This window comes from Natator depressus, chromosome 10, assembly GCF_965152275.1.
Source record: "Natator depressus isolate rNatDep1 chromosome 10, rNatDep2.hap1, whole genome shotgun sequence".
NCBI classification, from domain to species: Eukaryota; Metazoa; Chordata; order Testudines; family Cheloniidae; genus Natator; species Natator depressus.
In genome coordinates, this window is record NC_134243.1 from 36,679,228 (window position 1) to 36,699,380 (window position 20,153).

General features: G+C 52.3%; 1 protein-coding gene across 2 annotated transcripts in view; it reads left to right on the forward strand.

Annotated features, from left to right (window-relative positions):
• The window catches only part of NTN3 (netrin 3), an 86,197-nt gene that overhangs the window by 30,616 nt on the left and 35,428 nt on the right, over positions 1-20,153 (forward strand). For both annotated transcript variants that reach the window (XM_074965747.1, XM_074965748.1), the window contains one exon: positions 12,055-12,243. In XM_074965747.1, the coding sequence (XP_074821848.1) occupies positions 12,055-12,243 (189 nt within the window). The remainder of the gene's footprint in view (positions 1-12,054; positions 12,244-20,153) is intronic.

Sequence of the window (20,153 nt, forward strand, 5' to 3'; positions counted from 1 at the left end):
GTACTGAGCGTGCTGGAGGCATGAGGGGCTCCGGCCTGTGACTGGGGCTGGCCCAAAACATCCTTACAGCCTCAGAAGGTTAATGAGCCTCTCAGTCACTCCTTCGGCCCCTTTGCAAGCCTCATTTCAGAGGATGCAAGATGGTTGCCCCGGGTGGGGCAAGGAAACACAATCAGCATAGTGAGGATTTGCCTCTAGTCTGGTGCGCCAAAAGAAGCTTTGTGTCTGGGGCTCCTTCAGTTGGGTCAGACTTCCCCGGAGCTGGGGAAAACCCTCAGTCTCATTCTCTGGTTCCTCCACATCTTCACAGAATAAGTTATTGCAGGACGGAGAGCATGAGAACTGCCCTCCCCCCAAATTCTTGACGGATCCCTGTCTGTGCACCCTTCCTCAGGTCTGGTTAGGATGCTGCACTGGGTGTCAGTTGGACCTGGCTTCCCTTCCAACCTCTGCTACTGACTTTGGGCAAAGTCACAGTACCTCTCTCTGTGCCTCAGTTTACTTATCTCTACAGTGGGGATCGTGACACTGCCCTCCTTTGTAAAGTGCTTGGAGCTCTGTGGCACAAATTCCCTAGAAAAGTGTTATTGGGGGTTTTATTTCACAGGCCTGCGCTTGTTGCAATTGCTAGACAGCCTGAGGTCGTGGCTCCAGCCCCAGGCCGTGCTGAATGTTGCTGGCCATGTCTGGGAGGTAGCACAACAAGGCCTGGCTCATAGCCTGAAGCCCCTGCCTCCTCTCCTCTGCCCTGGAAGATAAATCCTACCTGGCCAGAGGAGGGAGCACAGCCAGACAATGACAGGGGACCCAAGTCGGGGGGCCGCCTGTATTGTATGCAGCTCTCCAGCCAGGCTGGACTCCATCATCACCTGAGCGAGTGATCCCTCTACCCATCCCGGAGGATTAGTAGTAGCAAGAGGTCTCAGAAAATCTGGGAGAAGGCAGAGGCGGCTGCTGCCCACTCCATCTCCAGAGCTGCTGTAGCACAGAGTACAAGCTCCCTGGAGGCTGGGGTGGAGAGTGGGATGAGGGAGAAATGCCAAGAGCGTCTAGCTCTAATGTTCGGCCTTATATGTTAGTCGCCATGTCTCTCTCTGCTCTCTGGCCTGGGTCATGACTGCTGCTGACGGCTGCGAGGGGATGCTCTGGGAAAGGCTCAGGTCAGTTAAAAGAGCCCCCTTTGAGGTCTGTGCTGGGCCTGTCCATGTGACTGGAGATGACTGGGATCCAGGTGGTGGCAAGGAAGCAGGACGGAATGCAAGGGGAGGCTGAGTTTACCTGTGGAGCAGGGGCGGCCCCACCCCTTCTGACAGGAAGGAGGAGCCATGCTGTTTTGGAAAGGACAGTAGCCACCGGCATAGGCCAAATGCAAATGACTGTGGTGCAGCATGTAGCACCACCAAGAGCTGCTCAGGTGGAGCTCAGCAGAGGGAGATGGTTACTAGCCAGCGGGGCACTGGCTAACGATGGCTGAACCTCAGACTGTTGGCACTGAGCCTCCACAAGCTCAGCTGCTTTTCCAACCTCTTGCTCCTGCCAAACAGGGCTGAAAAATCTCCGAGAAGCAGCTTTCCTTGGGGGATTCTGACAGCGGGTTTGGTCCCCGTTGTTCCCAAAGTCACACAAAATTGGAAGAGCAGGGAAAAATGAGACGGGCTTTGCCGAACCTCAGGGATTCTGTGTGAATTTAGAGAGGTTTGTGTCAGTTCTTCTGGCGTGCTTGTATACAAACCTGCAGGGGACTGCAAGAATAGCTGGAGTGCTCGCATGAGACCAATGTAAGCTGCATAGTGCTCTCAGCCATGGCGGTAGACTTTTCTTCATAAGGCACAATGTATTTCTTTAGGGTGGGAGGTGAAGGGGGTGTTTGGGTCTAGATTCCCCCTCCCACAGGCTAGCAGTAGCAACCGTGCCTTGCAAGCATCCCGGCTGGGCAATCCTCCAGCAAAAGCAGGGGCGTAGTTCGAATCCATTGTGGGTTTGGCAGGACTGGCCATTCTAGGGTTTCGCTGAGACTGTTCCGTTAAATAATTATTCCCAGTGAATTCCCAGACTCAGGGAGCTCTCTCTCCTCTGCTCGCCAGCCTGGACTCCATCATCACCTGAGCGAGGGATCCCTCTACCCATCCCTCGCCAGCCTGAGCTCCATCATCCCCTGAGTGAGGGATCCCTCTACTCATCCCTCACCAGCCTGGGTTCCATCATTCCCCGAGTGAGGGATCCCTCTACCCATTCCTCGCGAGCCTGGGCTCCATCATCCCCTGAACGAGGGATCATAAGAACATAAGAATGGCCATATTGGGTCAGACCAAAGGTTCATCCAGCCCAGGATCCTGTCTACCGACAGTGGCCAATACCAGGTGCCCCAGAGGGAGTGAACCTAACAGGTAGTGATCTAGTGATCTCTCTCCTGCCATCCATCTCCACCCTCTGACAAACAGAGGCTAGGGACACCATTCCTTACCCATCCTGGCTAATAGCCATTAATGGACTTAACCTCCATGAATTTATCTAGTTCTCTTTTAAACCCTGTTATAGTCCTAGCCTTCACAAGCTCCTCAGGCAAGGAGTTCCACAGGTTGACTGTGTGCTGTGTGAAGAAGAATTTCCTTTTATTTGTTTTAAACCTGCTGCCCATTAATTTCATTTGGTGGCCCCTAGTTCTTATATTATGGGAACAAGTAAATAACTTTTTCTTATTCACTTTCTCCACACCACTCATGATTTTATATACTCTATCATATCCCCCCTTAGTCTCCTCTTTTCCAAGCCGAAAAGTCCTAGTCTCTTTAATCTCTCCTCATATGGGACCCGTTCCAAACCCCTAATCATTTTAGTTGCCCTTCTCTGAACCTTTTCTAGTGTCAGTATATCTTTTTTGAGATAAGGAGACCACATCTGTATGCAGTCTTCAAGCTGTGGGCGTACCATGGATTTATATAAGGGCAATAATATATTCTCTGTCTTATTCTCTGCCCCTTTTTTAATGATTCCTAACATCCTGTTTGCTTTTTTGACGGGTGCTGCACACTGCGTGGATGTCTTCAGAGAACTATCCACAATGACTCTAAGATCTCTTTCATGATTAGTTGTAGCTAAATTAGCCCCCATCATATTGTATGTATAATTGGGGTTATTTATTCCAATGTGCATTACTTTACATTTATCCACATTAAATTTCATTTGCCATTTTGTTGCCCAACCACTTAGTTTTGTGAGATCTTTTTGAAGTTCTTCACAGTCTGCTTTGGTCTTAACTATCTTGAGCAGTTTAGTATCATCTGCAAACTTTGCCACCTTACTGTTTACCCCTTTCTCCAGATCATTTATGAATAGGTTGAATAGGATTGGTCCTAGGTCTGACCCTTGGGGAACACCACTAGTTACCCCTCTCCATTCTGAACATTTACCATTTATTCCTACCCATTGTTCCCTGCCTTTTAACCAGTTCTCAGTCCATGAAAGGATCTTCCCTCTTATCCCATGACAACTTAATTTATGTAAGAGCCTTTGGTGAGGGACCTTGTCAAAGGCTTTCTGGAAATCTAAGTATACTATGTCCACTGGATCCCCCTTGTCCACATGTTTGTTGACCTCTTCAAAGAACTCTAATAGATTAGTAAGACATGATCTCCCTTTACAGAAACCATGTTGACTTTTGCACAACAATTTATGTTCTTCTATGTGTCTGACAATTTTATTCTTTACTATTGTTTCAACTAATTTGCCCAGTACTGACATTAAATCCCTCTACCCAACCCTCGCCATCCTAGGCTCCATCATCCCCTGAGCGAGGGATCTCTCTACCCATCTCTCACCAGCCTGGGTTCCACACCCCCTGAGCGAGGGATCCCTCCACCCATCTCTCGCCAGCCCGGGCTCCATCATCCCCTGAGTGAGGGATCCCTCTACCCATCCCTCGCCAGCCAGGGCTCCATCATCCCCTGAGTGAGGGATCCCTCTACCCATCCCTCGCCAGCCTGGGCTCCATCATCCTCTGGGTGAGGGATTCCTCTACGAATCCCTCATCAGCGTGGGCGCCATCATCCCCTGAGCGAGGGATCCCTCTACCCATCCCTCACCAGCCTGGGTTCCACAACCCCTGAGCGAGGGCTCCTCTACCCATCCCTCACCAGCCTGGTTTCCACATCCCCTGAGCAAGGGATCCCTCTACCCATCTCTCGCCAGCCTGGACTCCATCATCCCATGAATCAGGGATCCCTGTACCCATCCCTCACCAGCCAGGGCTCCACCATCCCCTGAGTGAGGGATCCCTCTACCCATCTCTCGCCAGCCTCGGTTCCATCATCCCCTGAGTGAAGGATCCCTCAACCCATCCCTTGCCTGCCTGGGCTCCATCATCCTCTGGGTGAGGGATCCCTCTATGAATCCCTCATCAGTGTGGGCACCATCATCCCCTGAGGGAGGGATCCTCTACCCATCCCTCGCCAGCCTAGGCTCCATCATCCCCTGAACGAGGGATCCCTCTACCCATCCCTCACCAGCCTGGACTCCATCATCCCCTGAGCGAGGGATCCCTCTACCCATCCCTCACCAGCCTGGGTTTCATGATCCCCTGAATGAGGGATCCCTCTATCCATCCCTCACCAGCCTGGGTCCCACATCCCCTCAGCGAGGGATCCCTCTACCCATCCCTCACCAGCCTGGACTCCATCATCCTGTGAGTCAGGGATCTCTCTACCCATCCATCACCAGCCCGGGCTCCATCATCCCCTGAGTGAGGGATCCCTCTACTTATCCCTCGCCAGCCTGGGCTCCATCATCCCCTGAGCGAGGGAGCCCTCTACTCATCCCTCTCCAGCCTGGGCTCCATCATTCCCTGAGCAAGGGAGCCCTCTACCCATCCCTCGCCAGCCTGGGCTCCATCATCCCCTGAGCGAGGGATCCCTCTACCCACCCCTCGCCAGCCTGGGCTCCATCATCCTCTCTTCTTGCCCAGTTGTCCCCAGTGTCGGCTGCACAACCAGAAACACTTCACCTCCCACCCTTGTTGTTTGTGCTCACTTGTTGCCAGACTGTACTGGAAGGAGAAGGCATCTCCTCGGGGAGAGCAGGAGGTGGCTGCTGTTAGTGATTGTCTCCCTGGGACTGCCCGGGCTACATTCCCTGCCATGGCACAGGGAGCAGCAGAGTGTTGGTGCAAAGGAGCTTCCAGCTAGATCAGGGAAGGCTAAAGTGTCCCCAAGACACTTGAAAGGGGGACAGAAGGTTGCCCCATTGCAGAGGGTTTAAGTTGAATTAGGCTATTATTGCAAATGAGTTGATCATGGGATTGTTTATTTCATCCTGTGATTGTTTAATGGGGCGTACTGTCTAAGGAAGGAAGCAAGGCACCATGTAATTAGCTCCAAACTGTGCAATTAAATTCTTATTAATACCCAAACAGCAGGGAAGGTTCAAGCCTTTAATTAGTGATTAATGTGAGACAGACAGCGAGCTGCACCAGCCCAGCTCTCAGTCACAGCACACGTCCCAGGGAAGCTTGTTTGCTTAGCACTAGAAGATGTGGATGGCTGGGCCTGAGAACGGGAGGAGCGCGCTTTGCAAGCTTTGCCCACTCCTCTCTTGCCCAGTTGGATCCGTGCACCCCTGGCTAATGAGGCATTCCTGTCTCTTAGCACAACCACCGTCCTGTGGAACTCGGGTTCTCCAGATGGACCGCATGCCACCTTCAAACCTGGCCTCTCAAGCTGGATTTCCACTGGTCTCTAGGGGCCAGATTTATAACACTGTTTAGGCGCCTAGCTGTATCTTTAGGCACCTAAATACCTTTATGAATGTGGCCCTCTGCGCCTTGTCCTCGCCAGACACTCTTCCCTAGAATTTCGCACTGTGGCTAGCAGCTGTGCAACTCCACCAGCAGCATCAGAGGTTGAGGGAATAGAGTAGCCAAGGTGCTGGGCTGGCAGCTGCTCCCCATGGGTGAGATTATCAGGTGCTCCTCATTGGTCTATCTCAGCTCCCACTGATGCTACAGAGCGTTTTCCCAGTGATGCCTGTGGGAAGAGCTCCAGGCCAGCACTGTAACCCCACTTCGTGTCGCCTAATCCTGCGTGGTTCAAATACTCTTGCCCTGACTTCACTCGCTCTCCCAGGATTGCTACCATCGAAGCTGCACCAGTGGCGAAGTGGTGGGGGACGAAGGGATGGAAGTAGAACGTTACCGTCTCTTTGTTCTAAGAGTACAAGCCAGTCATTTCCTGGGGGAGGAGTACCCTGGACAGATTCCAGGCCTATGGCACAGCCCAGGGAGCAGCTCTCCCCAAAGAACCCCTCCCAGGTGCCACAGGAGATCCAGCACAAGCCAGCAGGACAGGCCTGTGGGAGTCTGTTGGTCCTGAGCACTGGTAGTTGGGTTCAGTAAAGTCAATGGTTCTTTTCATTGCTATTGAGACCCCTGGTTCCCAGCTCTCTGCATGGGACCTCTCGCGCTTGAGGCTGTGTCAGAAATGGGCTCAGGAGCTCCTGCAGGGCCAGGACTTGGCCAGTGGGATGCAGTTGGGGTGACAATCCGATCACTTGCTGGGCTACCTGGGCTGCTCCCCGGCACTTTTTTCTCCCTCCTTTGCAACAGGCCCCTCGTCAGTTACTCTCTCACTCATTAAACTGGAGGCAGAGAGTGAAATGGGACAAGACTGGCCAATTATTTACCTGACCTTTCCCCTCGTCTGTGCCACACTTCCACCCCAGCCCAGCCCCCATCCGCCTCCAGGGGAATACTGCAATGGGGCTTCCTTTTGCGAGGAGCAGGGTGGAAGTGGGGCACTTGCACTTGGCATTGCTGAACAGCTGCAGCCCGACCACAGCTCAGATTTATAGTGTGAGCAACCGGCAGCGTGGTGGGAGCTGCCCTTGGTTCGTAGCTGTAATGGTGAGCAGCGTCTCTAGCCCTCCATCACCGCCTGGGTTGGGTGGTTGTGATGTCCTGTCCCTGCAAGGTCATACAAGGCCTGAAACCCTGCTCGGCCAGCGGTGGCAGAGCGTCAGTGCAGACGGCGTTGCGTCGGGAAGCAATGGTGGGCTATGCGGTCTCCCAGTTAGGCTGAAGATGGGGGGCAGCATTGCAGCTGCTCCCTGATTTTGGCTGGTCATCGCATGTGATGGGAGCCTCCTCCCAGAGCGTTCCTGGCTGGTTTGTTATGTTCACAAACCCTGTTGTGGGGACATGTGGATGGCACGAGGGGATGGGTTGCTTGTTCAACAGCAGTGCTGGACCTCAGCCTGAGTCAGATGTTCAGTTTAGAGAAGCCTCCAGAGCCTTCAAAGCCCAGTTCTCCTTTCATACTGATTTGCCACCGCTGCAACTTGCTGACTTCCACAGCGTCCCTCCCATTTACTGGCTTGACCCAAAACTCCTTGCAGTCAATGAGAGGCCTCCTGCTGACTGCAGCGGGCTTTGGATCAGGCCTGGACAATGGTGGGTGGGAGGAAGAGAAGAATCAGGCCCTTCTGAGAATGAAGAATCAGGACCTGCACCTGTAGCCCCTGGGTGCAGTCTCATTAATGTTAATGGATTTCCTCCCCGCTTGCCAGAAACTGGGAGGTGCTGTGCACCCTCCTAACACCTATTGCTTAACTAGCTCTGTCCAGCCACAGAGCTCAGAGCACTTGGCAAAGGAGGCAAGGATCAGTGTCCCTATTTCTCAGACAAGATGCTGGGACTCACTGAGCAGCTGAGCCAGAAAAGAAGCAGGGTTTGCTGAGCCCCAATGCAGTGCCCTGTCTGCTAGGCCACAGGACTAACCCTAGTCACCCTTGCCTCCAAGTGAGTTGGGAGCACTCAGTGCCCCGCAGAATCAAGACCGGTGTGGAAGTGCTGGAGGAAGGAGCCCTCACGTGGGACTAAGCCCCTGAGAGCCTCTTTCTCTTGAGAGTCCCATTAGGTTGGAATGCTATAAGAACAGCTTTGTTCCCTCTTCTGCCACTTCTCTCCTGGTCCCGGCCGGAAGGTGGAAATGCAAAAGCCCAGCAGATGCACAAAGGAAAAATCACAGCAGTATCCCCCACTCGCGTGGTGTCATCACAAAGCTCACCATTTTCGATGCTTTTCTTAAAGCTCCAGCTCCTGAAGTCATGTGCTTATGAGAGAATCTCAGCTTTGGTTTAAAACAAAAGTAAGTTTCTGTCCCTCATGGTTGTGGAGCAAATATGAGCTCTCATGGCTCAAAACCAAAGAGGCAACTAAAAGGAACCCAAAAGGTAGGATTTTTAAACCAATCTCATGATTTTTGGGGGTGCTGACTTGTGATTTTTTAACATTTGGGATCGGCAAATACTGCAACCGGGGGCAGAAAAATGTCGCTGAGCTTTTTCCCACCTCCAGAAAGGCTCTTGGTGTACAGAGGTCTGGTTTGGGGAGAAGGCACAGGGTGGTTCGGAACCCCATTTCCCACCCCTACCATTCAACAGTGTCTCCCCACCTCTGAGGCTGGGCCTGAAAGCAGCAGACAGGGGAGAGGGGCCTTGACAATAGGCAGCAGGCAGCAGGCAGCTGTTTGACCTTGAGGAGTTAACCCTCCCCAGCTTTCTTCTGTCGGCTTCTGCAAAGGGTTGAAGCTGGGAGCTGATGGGGAGGGGGCTGGGAGAGGAAATTTCACACAATGACAAGCAGGCCCAGCAGTTAAATCTTGGGCTGACATGTTAATGAATTTCACAGTATGCCTGGAAAAACTCTCACCCAGCCTCAAGTTCCCAGAGAAGCGGGGGAGGGAGAGGGCGCTGGGCTTCGCCGAAGGAAATCTTGTTCCCATTATCTTTTTGCGAGAGTGTTAAACAGGAACTGGCAGCGCTTTTTCCTTTTTATCTCACACACGTGGATTTGGAATTCCCCCCCCCCTCCCCTTTGGGTTCCTGCGGCTAATAAAAAATAAAGGGTATGTGTGTGGTGTGGGGGGGAGATCTGAAATAAAACGAGTTTAGCAGCTCTCTCCTCTGCTGCTTCTGGCTAGCAGATTGGAGACCAGGCCCTTCCTCTCCACCACAGCACCCTGGCCACAGCTGGCACTGTTCATGCTCCCTAATGGGCCTGGCACTGCACAACAACAGAAGGAGCTTTGCCGTTCCACCCCGCAACCCAGTGCAAAGCGGGTGGTCCTTTTAAAGGGCCAGACTGGGGGCTGTTGGGGATGAGGGCTGTGGGGACAGGCCAGGAAGCAACAAACATAACTCTCCTTGCACCTCAGGGGCCCAATCCTGCCCCCATGACAGTAATAGCACAACCTCTATTGCCTTTAATAGGGCAGAGCCTAAGGGAGTGGGGTGCTTCCGTGGCTTTTTTTCACATAAAAGGATCTTCTGGACTTGCGGTGACACAGATCTGGTAGCCTGGCGAGGATGGTGTGTGCAGCCCAGAATGAATCCCACCCTGCCTGTACCCCCGGGAGAGGCAGGGGGGAAGGCTTACAGCTCATGGCCACGGGGCAGATAGGCTGGTCAGAAAGGTGGGGCATGCCTCCCAAAGTGAAAGCTAACAGGCAAGGCTGCAGTTAGGCAGTAAAACCTGGTCTCCATTCTCTGACACTGACATACTGGGTGGCCTTGGGTAAGTCACTTGGGAGTTAGGAGCCTAAATACCTTTGAGGCTCTGGGCTTTAGCCTCTCCGTGCCACAGTTTCCTCATCTCTAAAATGGGGATAATAATAATGACCTCCTGGGGAGTTATGAGTCTCAAGTAATCAGCAAGGAGTACCTCGCAATACAGGCCTGTGTGTAGCCCTCTGTAACAGGCAGGTTGGAGCCACGAGCCATGTGAGCAGGGGGCGCACAGGTGGCATGGCAAGTGGCTCAGTGCCAGGGCCCGGTTCTTCCAATCTGTCCCAGAAGCATACTGTGTGCTGCCACTGGGGGGCTGGGTGCGAAGCAGATTCAACCTTATGTTCCGGGGTAGCTCTGTGCCAGGGGCAGCTGCCATCTGTTGGCAGCAAGGGGGGAGATGCCATGGCAGCAGGATGGCAGGTGCCCAGCTGGCCTTTCCGCTGGGTGTCTCATTCTAACTATCCACTTTGCACTTGTCTATGATTTATGGCAGAACTGGCCTCCCACCTTCCTCTTCCACATGCCCCAGGTCCTCAGCAGCGACCTCCCCAGCACCCAGCCCAACAGGGCACAGAGGATATTACACATCTGGAGAACACATGGAGGCAAGCTGCTCGTTCCCCTTCCCCGTCTCCTCAGCCATCCTGCCAGCAGCGAAGCCATGAGCCAGTCGATGGGCAATGAGACAATCACGGCTCCTCGGAGGGAACTACACTAGACAACAGGCGCTGGGCAGCTGTCTTCTTCTCCTCCTCCCCTCTGCCTCCTGCATGGTCCTTTGTCTGCCAGCACTGCCCTGCCCTCCCCTAGCTCCTCAGAGGCCCTCTGGGTTGATTGTTTACTCCTCCCCTCTCCCCTCTCTCCTTCCCCCTCCCCCCGCAGTGGAGACAAGTTCCTGTGGGGAGCCTGTTTATGGGGTGCGATAAAGGTCGGCACCTGCTCCTTCCACCCCATGGAGGGGACCTGGGCGAGATCTGGCAGCTGCCGGGGAAGGGTTCCTCCCTCTCTCTTCTCTCTGGCTTCAAGCTCCATTAGCTCAGGTTCTGCGCCTCATTGGAGAAAGGCGTGGGGGGTGTGTGTGAAGGGTGAGGGGAGGCTGGGAAGAGTTAGCCTGGTATGGGGCACTGGAGGTTTTGAGATTTTGGCTGGATCTCCATGGTGGTGGTTGTTATTTGAATTGTGGTAACACCCTGGAGCCCTAGTTTGGACCAGCCTCCTTTGTATTAGGCACTGAACGAACACAGAACACAAAGACAGTCCCTGCCTTGTATAAGAATACACCAAACTCTCAGAGGAAAGTCTAAGGCAGTCTAGACTGGTGTAGCCTGCAGTGCCTCCTGCCCCTCAGCATGAGTGTTGCACCAGCCTAGATGCCCTCCCGGCTCCCTGAGACCTCCTCTGTCCTTAGCCTCAGATCTTGATCCTGCTCCGGCTGAAGTCCATGGCAAAGCTCCCAATGACATTTGTGGTGCACACAGAGTCGCTCCCTCACCCCATACCACTCAGTGTGCCGCTTCCCTTCTCTTTTCCCGTCACTTCTGCGCTTGGCCCACTGTGCCTAAGCAAGTCTCAGCCGATGGAGCTCAGATACGCTGGATGGAAGACCTGGAGCAACAAAAACAACTAAGGGGAGGGTAGATGAATATCTGGATACTCCCGGCTGTAACTTACACCTCCTGATTTCTAGGTGTGTAAATTACATTGATTTAGACTCCCTGACACTGTGGTGAGTGGGTGTACAATACGTCCAGGGAGTCTGCGCGTGACTTACAACAGCTTACCTGCAATCCCCTCTGAGTGTGAGTCTGTTCTCTGCAGCGATGGGCCAAAGCCAAAGGTTCAGCACCTCTCTCAGGTTTGCAAAATGGGAGGGAGGTCTCATGAGAACAGGCTTTTTCATGGGATTTCTGGCTTCTCCAGCTTCTGTTCACAGCTGTGGCCTGCAAGGGCACAGACAAGAGCAAAAGGAAAAATAGCATGTGAGTGCGAGTGAACTAGCAGAAGTTTCCGAATGTTTGTTTCCAAGTTAGGGGTGAAGGCTCAGGTTGATTTGATCTGAACTAGTTGTCCCAACCTTACTCACTGATCTGTAGCCAATCAACCTCCTACTATTCTGCTCCTGCCTGCACTGCACACGCAGAATGCCTAGGAGGTGCAGTAGCCGTGCTTTGGGCTCTGGCCCATTCAGTCCTTGACCTCTCAGCTAACATTGACCCCACTTACCTCGCTGGGGGATTGCACCACCTGAGTACAAGAGCTTGAATCGGGCCTCCCTTTCGAGGCGTCTATGGACATTCTGTGTTGGGTGGCTCACTCCGACCTCCTCTGGCTTAGTGCCTTGAGTTGAAATTTTGCTAGTGGCTCTGAGTCTGCATCCTGGCCAGGGCAATCCTCTGAGTGGGTCTGGCCCTGGGGTTGGAGGCTGCGTGAGGGGACTCTTCTCTGGTCCCTGAGCCCTTTTTTCACCTGCTCATCCTCTTCTCCCCCCTCCTCCTGCAGCCTGCAACTGTAACCTGCATGCCCGGCGCTGCCGCTTCAATATGGAGCTGTACAAACTCTCAGGCAGGAAGAGCGGAGGTGTCTGCCTCAACTGTCGCCACAACACAGCCGGCCGGCACTGCCATTACTGCAAAGAGGGGTTCTACCGGGACATGAGCAAATCCATCACCGACCGCAAGGCCTGCAAAGGTAAGGGGAGCTGTCAGCAAGGGGGATCCACCCCCTTCGGCCTTCCTCTCCCCCTAGACCCCATCTCCCAGCCCTTTCCTCCTCTGTTGGCTGCACCATTGCCCTCTCTAAGGGGGCACACCTACTTTTCTCTACTTAATTCCTTCTGAATGCAGCTGTTTGTCCTATATAGCCCCGTAAGTCCTGCTGCCCCTGCCAGGTTCTAAACTCCACTCACCAGGGCAGTCATCTCCCTCTGGCTGCAGGCTGAGGTCCCTGCTGCTTTCCCAGTGAGCTGATGGAGCATGAGGGAGAGCAGAAGGGAGACAAATAACAGGTTGGGCTTGTCTTCCTCCCACAGAGAATCCCAGCATTTCACTGATGGGAGTGTGTGAGTTTCAGCTGCCCAGCAATAAGGATGGAATCCATCTGTCCATCAGCTTAGTCTGTCTTTCTGATGTCTAATGCACCCATTCTTCATCTCGAAGAGGCGATGCATAGACACACATAGATATCTAAAGCCTTGTCTATATTAGAAAACATGCACCAAGGTAACTAAATTCATTTAATATTGATCTAGTTACACCAGGGCAAACCGCTAATGTAGACGCACTTAAAAGGATGGAAATTACTTTCAACCTGATTTAGATTAATGCGGTCAATTATTACATTGGTTTGAATACAACTGGAACTGATTTGGGTGTGTCTATTGTAGGGGGTTGCACTGGTGTAACTAGATCCACTTAGTTCCCCTGGTGCAAGTTTTCTAATGTAGATTGACTTCTAGGACCTGGGGGTGCTTGAGGTGGGCTGTGCCCCACAGCTCCTGTTAACTGCCATTGGAGTGCTCAGCACCACTGAAAATTGGATCAGAACTGCACTGGATTCTGCCCACTGTTGGACCTATCCTCCCCCTGGTTTTTGCTCTGCCTTAGGCAGAGCCCTACAGCCAGCTGTTCTCATTCAATCCCCCCTCACAGCACACGTCCTCTGTGATGCAGCATGACCACAGTCTCCCCCAAGGAAAGGAGCGCTTCAGATAACAGAGCGAGTGACAGTTGGCATCACCTAGGCCATTGCTGGGAAAGCTATTTACCTGGGATGAAATACTGTCCCCTCTGATGTCAACACAAGTTTGGCCATTGACTTCAATGGAGCCAGGATTTCTCCCCTGGACTATGTCTAATGGAGACTGTCAGTTTCTTCAAGAAGGGAGTGGGGCTGCCTTGCTGGCATCAAGAAGACATCTTATCTGCACAAGCCGGAGAGGCTGCTGGGAACACTCAGGCCTTGTCTTGTCTTTCTTTTCTACTCTGGAACACTCTTCCACCCACCACAGTGCGAGACAGTGGCCAGTATGCACTTGGCAGCTGGCTTTAGGGATCTCTCAGCTTCCGGTCATGCCGGTGGGAGCCTTTCCATTGGCTTGTTTGGGGCTGGGTTGGGCCCAGGGAACGGGTGGGTAAAATAAGTCTCTCTTTACCCCAACAAGTTTGTGCACCAATCTAGAACCAACCTCTCCTTCCCCCTGACAAGAACGGATCCTTTTTGAGGTCTGAGAAAACAGGCCGCTCATTAGGGTTCATATTGGTCCTCTGCCACCCTCCTTATGGGTTCTGGAAGCAGACACGCCCAGACACGCTCAGGATCTCAAGCCTGGTTTCCCATATGCAAGAGGTGCAGCATATTTAGAAAAGCTTTGGATAGGCATCGAAGCCAGTGCAGCTCCAGCGGTCTGAGGTTCACCCTACACAAACTAGTAGTTCCCAGGCCGGAGAGAGGGAGCTGGGAGAAGCCAGTTCACCACCTCAAAGGACTCCAGTCTGGGAGGTTGGGAGCTTCTCTTCTTCTCCAACCTTGATGCCTGTGTCAGACTGTGGTGGGTGACCATCCATACTGGGAGGGACTTCAGTCCTGACCCAGTCACATAGTGGGAGCATGCTGATGGGCCAGGCAGCCTTGGAGAGGGGATGCAGTGGATCGTTTTTCTTGTGGGTGTTGCAGAGTCGAAGGAGTGCCAGACCACAAAATGTTGCTTTTATGTAGGCCTTACATATAAACAGTGACTGCTAAAGATTTTGGGGAGGAGGGGGCAGTTTTGCAGCAGTAGGATAGGTTTAGAACGTTGACATTTGGCCCCTGTTCTTTGGCAGATTAGAACAATTTGAAGGTAGGGAGCTAAGCATGTTGCTTTGTGCTGGGCAAATTGGTAGCCTCTTCATCAGCCCTAGTGCATGACGTATACAAATCCCACCCCGCCTTTGGGGAGTGGCGCGAATGCGGATGCGAAGAGGAGAGAAAAGTCCCCGTTTTAACAAGCGTCTCATAAAGTGAAAAGCAGCAGTGGCAGAAAGCGCAACTGAGTCTGGGGCTGGCACAGACAGCTGAGACCTGCCTTGCAGCCAGGGCATTAGGAACTGAGAACAAATCGTTTTTAATAAGTGGAGCCTCTGAGTTGGCAGGCCCCTCGTGCATGTGTGCCTCACCTCGGCAACCAGCTCTCCCGTGGCTGGGGGATTTTACATTTGCTTCAGATACCATTGGCCTTTCGGTGACTCGGCTTGGAAATGCTCCCCCTCGCCCCCCCAGCTCTGTGTGGGAGCCAAGTGGGGTGTGGTTTATGTCGAGCACCTTGTGCCAGAAGGGAGCTGAGTGTCCTACTGTGGCAATGGGAGGGAACGTGGCTCATCGGAGCAGGAGCAGTGCTCCAGTGGCTTGTGGTGCACCTCCACCCTGTGATGCTGCCAAGGGGAAATTTTCTTCCTCTGGGAGTACTGCAAGGGACAGAGAGCTCTGCAGAACAGCTGAGTGGCTAACCCTGGTCTGATGCTCCCAGGCCATCAATGCCCCGCTATCCCAAGAGATGTGGTGTTGCCCAAGCCGGCTGCAGAATCAGGCTGTAGCTCTGAATCCAAGCATGGGGCTGAAGGTGCAGGAGACTTGTCACTCTTGGCATCCGATGAAGTGAGCTGTAGCTCACAAAAGCTTATGCTCTAATAAATTTGTTAGTCTCTAAGGTGCCACAAGTCCTCCTTTTCTTTCTTTGGGGATGGGTCTCAGTACCCACTTGGGATGACACCTTTTGTAAAATGGGAACCCCTATGTCTGCTTTGTGGGGGATGGGATATATCCCCTTCTGTTGCGCCATTCTCCATTTCCCTCCTCCATCTGAGGGCCTTAGGGAAGAGGGGATGGTTAGATCTCTGCTTTAGGGGCCTTGGCTCCCTGCTGCTCCCCTTCTGCCAACCCCTCTTTATATGGGTGGGGCAAGGGTCAGTCTTGGCTTGGAACATGCTAACAGCAGTTGCATCTGATGGAGAGACTTGGGATGGAGCAGTGAGGGATGCAAAGGAGGAAAATGTTATCGGCAGAAAAGAAAGAGGAGGAATAAGGGAGGAGGGCAATGTGGACTATCTTGAAGCTGCACATTTCCAACCTCTATACATACAGCCAGTGTCACACGCCAGGGCCCTGCTGCCAGAGGTCACCCCCTGTGATGGGTGTGTGCATAGGATATACACGCCAGGGCACTGGTGCAGGATTCAAAGGCTGGTACTGTGAGTGGTAATGCCCGCGTCTGGGTCTTGCTGCATGAGAGCTGGAATGAAAGGGAGCCAGTGTCTCTTCCTCACAGATTTTCATTCCAGTGTCTCCAGTTTCGGGATCTATACCCAGGTTGCATTGTCACTGTGGAAGCATTCTTGCCATCTCCAGACACTGCTCATCCTGCCTCTGGGCTTGCTGCCCTGTTGGTCAGGCCATATGGTTTCCCAGGAAACAGCTCTGAGTGCAAAGTATTCCCTAAATATTGCAACCCAGCACAAATGCAGAAGGGCAGGCAGCAGACTTGTCAGCCTGTGGTTTCTCCAAAAAACCCTGAGTCATTTCCTCTGGGGGGTAGGGAGGGGATCTGCAGGAACCGTTGCTGCAACGCAATCTCCCCGGCTCCCTCTGCCACTATTCTCTCCCCATCCTCTCTCTCACACACCCGCCCTGTGAAAGTTTTGGTGGTGGCAGTTTGCTGAGGCAGTGCTTTATTCCTGCCTTTGTTTCATCTCTTTACACACCTGCCCTTGATCTGCTCAGTCAGTACCCATGCCACTGCTCCTATGCTTCTGACCAGCTCCAGCCAAAGCTGTGTGTGACTCCCACGGTGGCCCACATTTTGCTGGTTGGCTGTTCAGTTCTGCAGAGGCTAGAAAGCGATGCCCTCAGCCTGCCAAGCCCTCCAGAATGTGGCTTCAAGCTCTCTCTCTCTCTCTGCCTGGCTTCTTCAGGCTTCTCTTGCCAGTACAGCAGCTCCCCATGCATGGAGGAGCCGTTGTATCAGCCATGTGGTGCTCCCTCTATAGAACTCCTTGCCCAGTGCTGTCCTGGATGCTGTCCACTGCTGACACTGCAGACTTGGGCAATGTTAGCTCAGCACCGCAGATACTGGGCCAGATTCTGATCTCTCTTACTCCAGATTTGCACTGTTGTGAATCCACTAGGAGGAGAATAAGGCCTTCTCTTGCCTTAATTACAGGACGTCTTTTATAAATAACTCTTCCTTTCTTATGGGTCAGAGGCTTCTCCCAACTTCTTTGCTACAAGCTAGGCTGGAAGTCTTCTGAGTTTAGTTCCAGCTCCATCTGAGCCACTGAGGCCCTCCGAAAGATCTCTGTCACTTCTGCAGCTGGTCCCAGCCCAAACCAGCAAGAGCAGAGGGAACACTACATTGGAAAAGGTGGAAGCGAGTTAGCCAACTATTTCCAATCTCCGCAGTTCAGTCTGAGTCTTGCACAGAGATTTGTGTGAGCTCTGATCTTCTCTGAACCTGTTTGTCCAGCCCGGCTGGAGATGGCTGGGCATCGTCATAACCCGGCACTGTGAAAGCAGAAACTGTTGTTACCCTGCCTGTGTTCTTTGCTGGGGATTTTTAGGTGCCTTCCTTGCAGATGTCCTATTTACCCTATGCACCACCCGTGTGCACACACAGACAAGTTGCTGTGGAAGCCCGTCAGACAGACAGGAAGACACTAGACAGCGTGTGTATGAGTGAGTATGAGTATTCAAAGGACCAGGCAGATTTATTTCCACACGCTGAGTCGTGGGAGGAACTCTGAGCATTTCCTCCCCTGGCTGTCTTTCAGGCATCTTTATTTTTGGAGATGAGGGCAGGGTAGCATAAGAGGCCCTGGTCCCCTCCAGTGAAGTGTGCCACAGTTCTGACTGCCTAATCCACATGGCAAAAGCAGCAGCTTGAAGTCTGTCGGGACAGTCCCACTCTGATATCCTCGCAGAACATAATTGCAGAGTATTAGGCTGATGGAAAGTATCCATTCAGAGGCAATTCTGCTGTGATTTTATAGCCAAGCTGCAGCCTGTGATGCACAAAGGAAGCCTTCTTGCTTACCCTGTTGCTCCTTGGGACAGATCCTGCAGGGCTGGTTGTGCTGCTGCTGAGGGCCTACAAGCCAGGCAGAAGATGGCCTTCTTCCCAGTGGCTTTTGACATTCCCATGTTCCTAGATCTTAGACAGGGATTCCGCTCGCTAATTCAGACTTACCGGGAACACCAGGAGTCCCGGCTAGGTGAGGAAGGGATAGGAATCTCTAAACACAGCTTGCCTGCTGGCAAGGAAGGCTACATAGTCCTAGGAAGAGGGAGGGGACTGAGAGGGAAGAGCTCCAGCATGCAGTTCACCAGGAGAGCTCTGCACAATGACTCTGCACACTCAGCTGAATCTTTAGCAGCTCTCTCCTGGGAGGCAAGCACCCCCGGTATGCACTGCAAGCAAAAGGTAGGTGTTTTGCCAGCTACATTTTTGGGTGCGTTTTCCTGGAGAGCCGGCAGAATTTGCAAACACCCCCAGAATGTCACAAAGTTCGACAAAACCAGGGGAACGCTTGCACTGGGTCATCCCCTGCTGCATTGTCTGTGTTGAGCGGGAGGCTAGTCTTGTGGTAAAGGCACTCTGCTGTGACCCAGGTGAGCCTGGTCCCGTTCCTGGCTCTACCACAGACACCATGGGCAAGTCACTTCATCATTCGGCATCTATAAAATAGGGATCATCCTATTGTCTTTCTCCCATGGTGCTCTATCTTGTTAATTTGAATGGTAAGCTCTTTGTAATCAGGATGATCTATGTGGTTATATGGTGCTCAGCACAATGGAAGGGCCCTCGAGATGTGATCATAATACATATAATACGGAGCAACATTTCCACCATATGGGAACTGTAACATCTCTGCCACACCAGCTGCCTACTAATTCTCATGCAGAGCAGCACAGTTAATGAGCCGCTCCAGCTCAGCCTTGCACTGAAATGGACACGAGAGCAGGAGTACCTGGGATCCTACCAGGGTCCATTTTGCTTAGTGCACTAGCAAGGCTGTTTATAAATCACACCCTGTGCGTGGCTAGGGGAAGGTTTCCAAGTGTCAGGAGGCAGGAGTGACCACTGGGCTAGAATTCCTGATTCGCTGCCATTTCCAATAGCAAGCCAAGCTTTAGGTATGAGTGAAATGAGTCAACTTGATGCACTGCAAGAGGCATCTATATGGCAGCATTTCAACAACTAGCAGTTAAGAAAGCCCAAAATATTCATCAGAATAGGACTACGAGCTATTCTAGCAGGCAAAACTAACTCTGTACTAGATGTGGATGAGAACATGATGACCTCCTGAGGTCCCTTCCAACCCTGATATTCTATGATTCTATGATCCAAGAAATTGCCCATAAAAGCAACAGGAAAGATGATTTTTCAAAGGCTTGTCAAATAGCTAAAGCCCAGAGTGCTCAAATACTTGCAGAAGAGCAAGGCAATCTCCTTGTAGGTGCAACATCTGCAGCAGAGCAAACTGCTTCAGACTGGCAAATGCAGTCAAATGGCAATGGCAGAACTGTAGCTTTTCAGGTGAGATACTGGAGCACAACTAGAGTTATTCCAGGGGAAATATAGAACAAGCTCACTAAGGAAACTGTACAGGTGTCTGAAGCAAAGACATGGAGAACTGCTTTCTAGACCGACGGCTGAGCAGCCAGTGCCCCAGCAACACTCAATACTTGCCGCAAGTTAAAGAACTATGGATTGAATAAGGTGGATAGAAAGCTGGCTAGATCGTCGGGCTCAACGGGTAGTGATCAACGACTCAATGTCTAGTTGACAGCTGGTATCAAGCGGAGCCCCAGGGGTCGGTCCTGGGGCCGGTTTTGTTCAACATCTTCATTAATGATCTGGATGATTGGGTGGATTGCACCCTCAGCAAGTTTGCGGATGACACTAAGCTGGGGAGAGAGGTAGATATGCTGGAGGGTAGGGACAGGGTCCAGAGTGACCTAGACAAATTGGAGGATTGGGTCAAAAGAAATCTGATGAGGTTCAACAAGGACAAGTGCAGAGTCCTGCACTTAGGACGGAAGAATCCCATGCGCTGCTACAGTCTGAGGGCTTACTGGCTAAGCGGCAGTTCTTCAGAAAAGGATCTGGGAATTACAGTGGATGAGAAGCTGGATATGAGTCAACAGTGTGCCCTTGTTGCCAAGAAGGCTAACGGCATATTGGGCTGCATTATTAGGAGCATTGCCAGCATATCGAGGGAAGTGATTATTCCCCTCTATTTGGCACTGGTGAGGCCACATCTGGAGTATCGCGTCCAGTTTTGGTCCGCCCACTACAGAAAGGATGTGGACAAATTGGAGAGAGTCCAGCAGAGGTCAATGAAAATGATCAGGGGGCTGGGGCACATGATTTATGAGGAGACAATGAGAGAACTGGGCAGAAGAGAAGAATGAGGGGGGATTTGATAGCAGCCTTCAACTACCTGAAGGGGGGTTCCAAAGAGGATGGAGCTAGGTTGTTCTCAGTGGTGACAGATGACTGAACAAGGAGTAATGGTCTCAAGTTGCAGTGGGGGAGGTTTAGGTTGGATATTAGGAAAAACTATTTC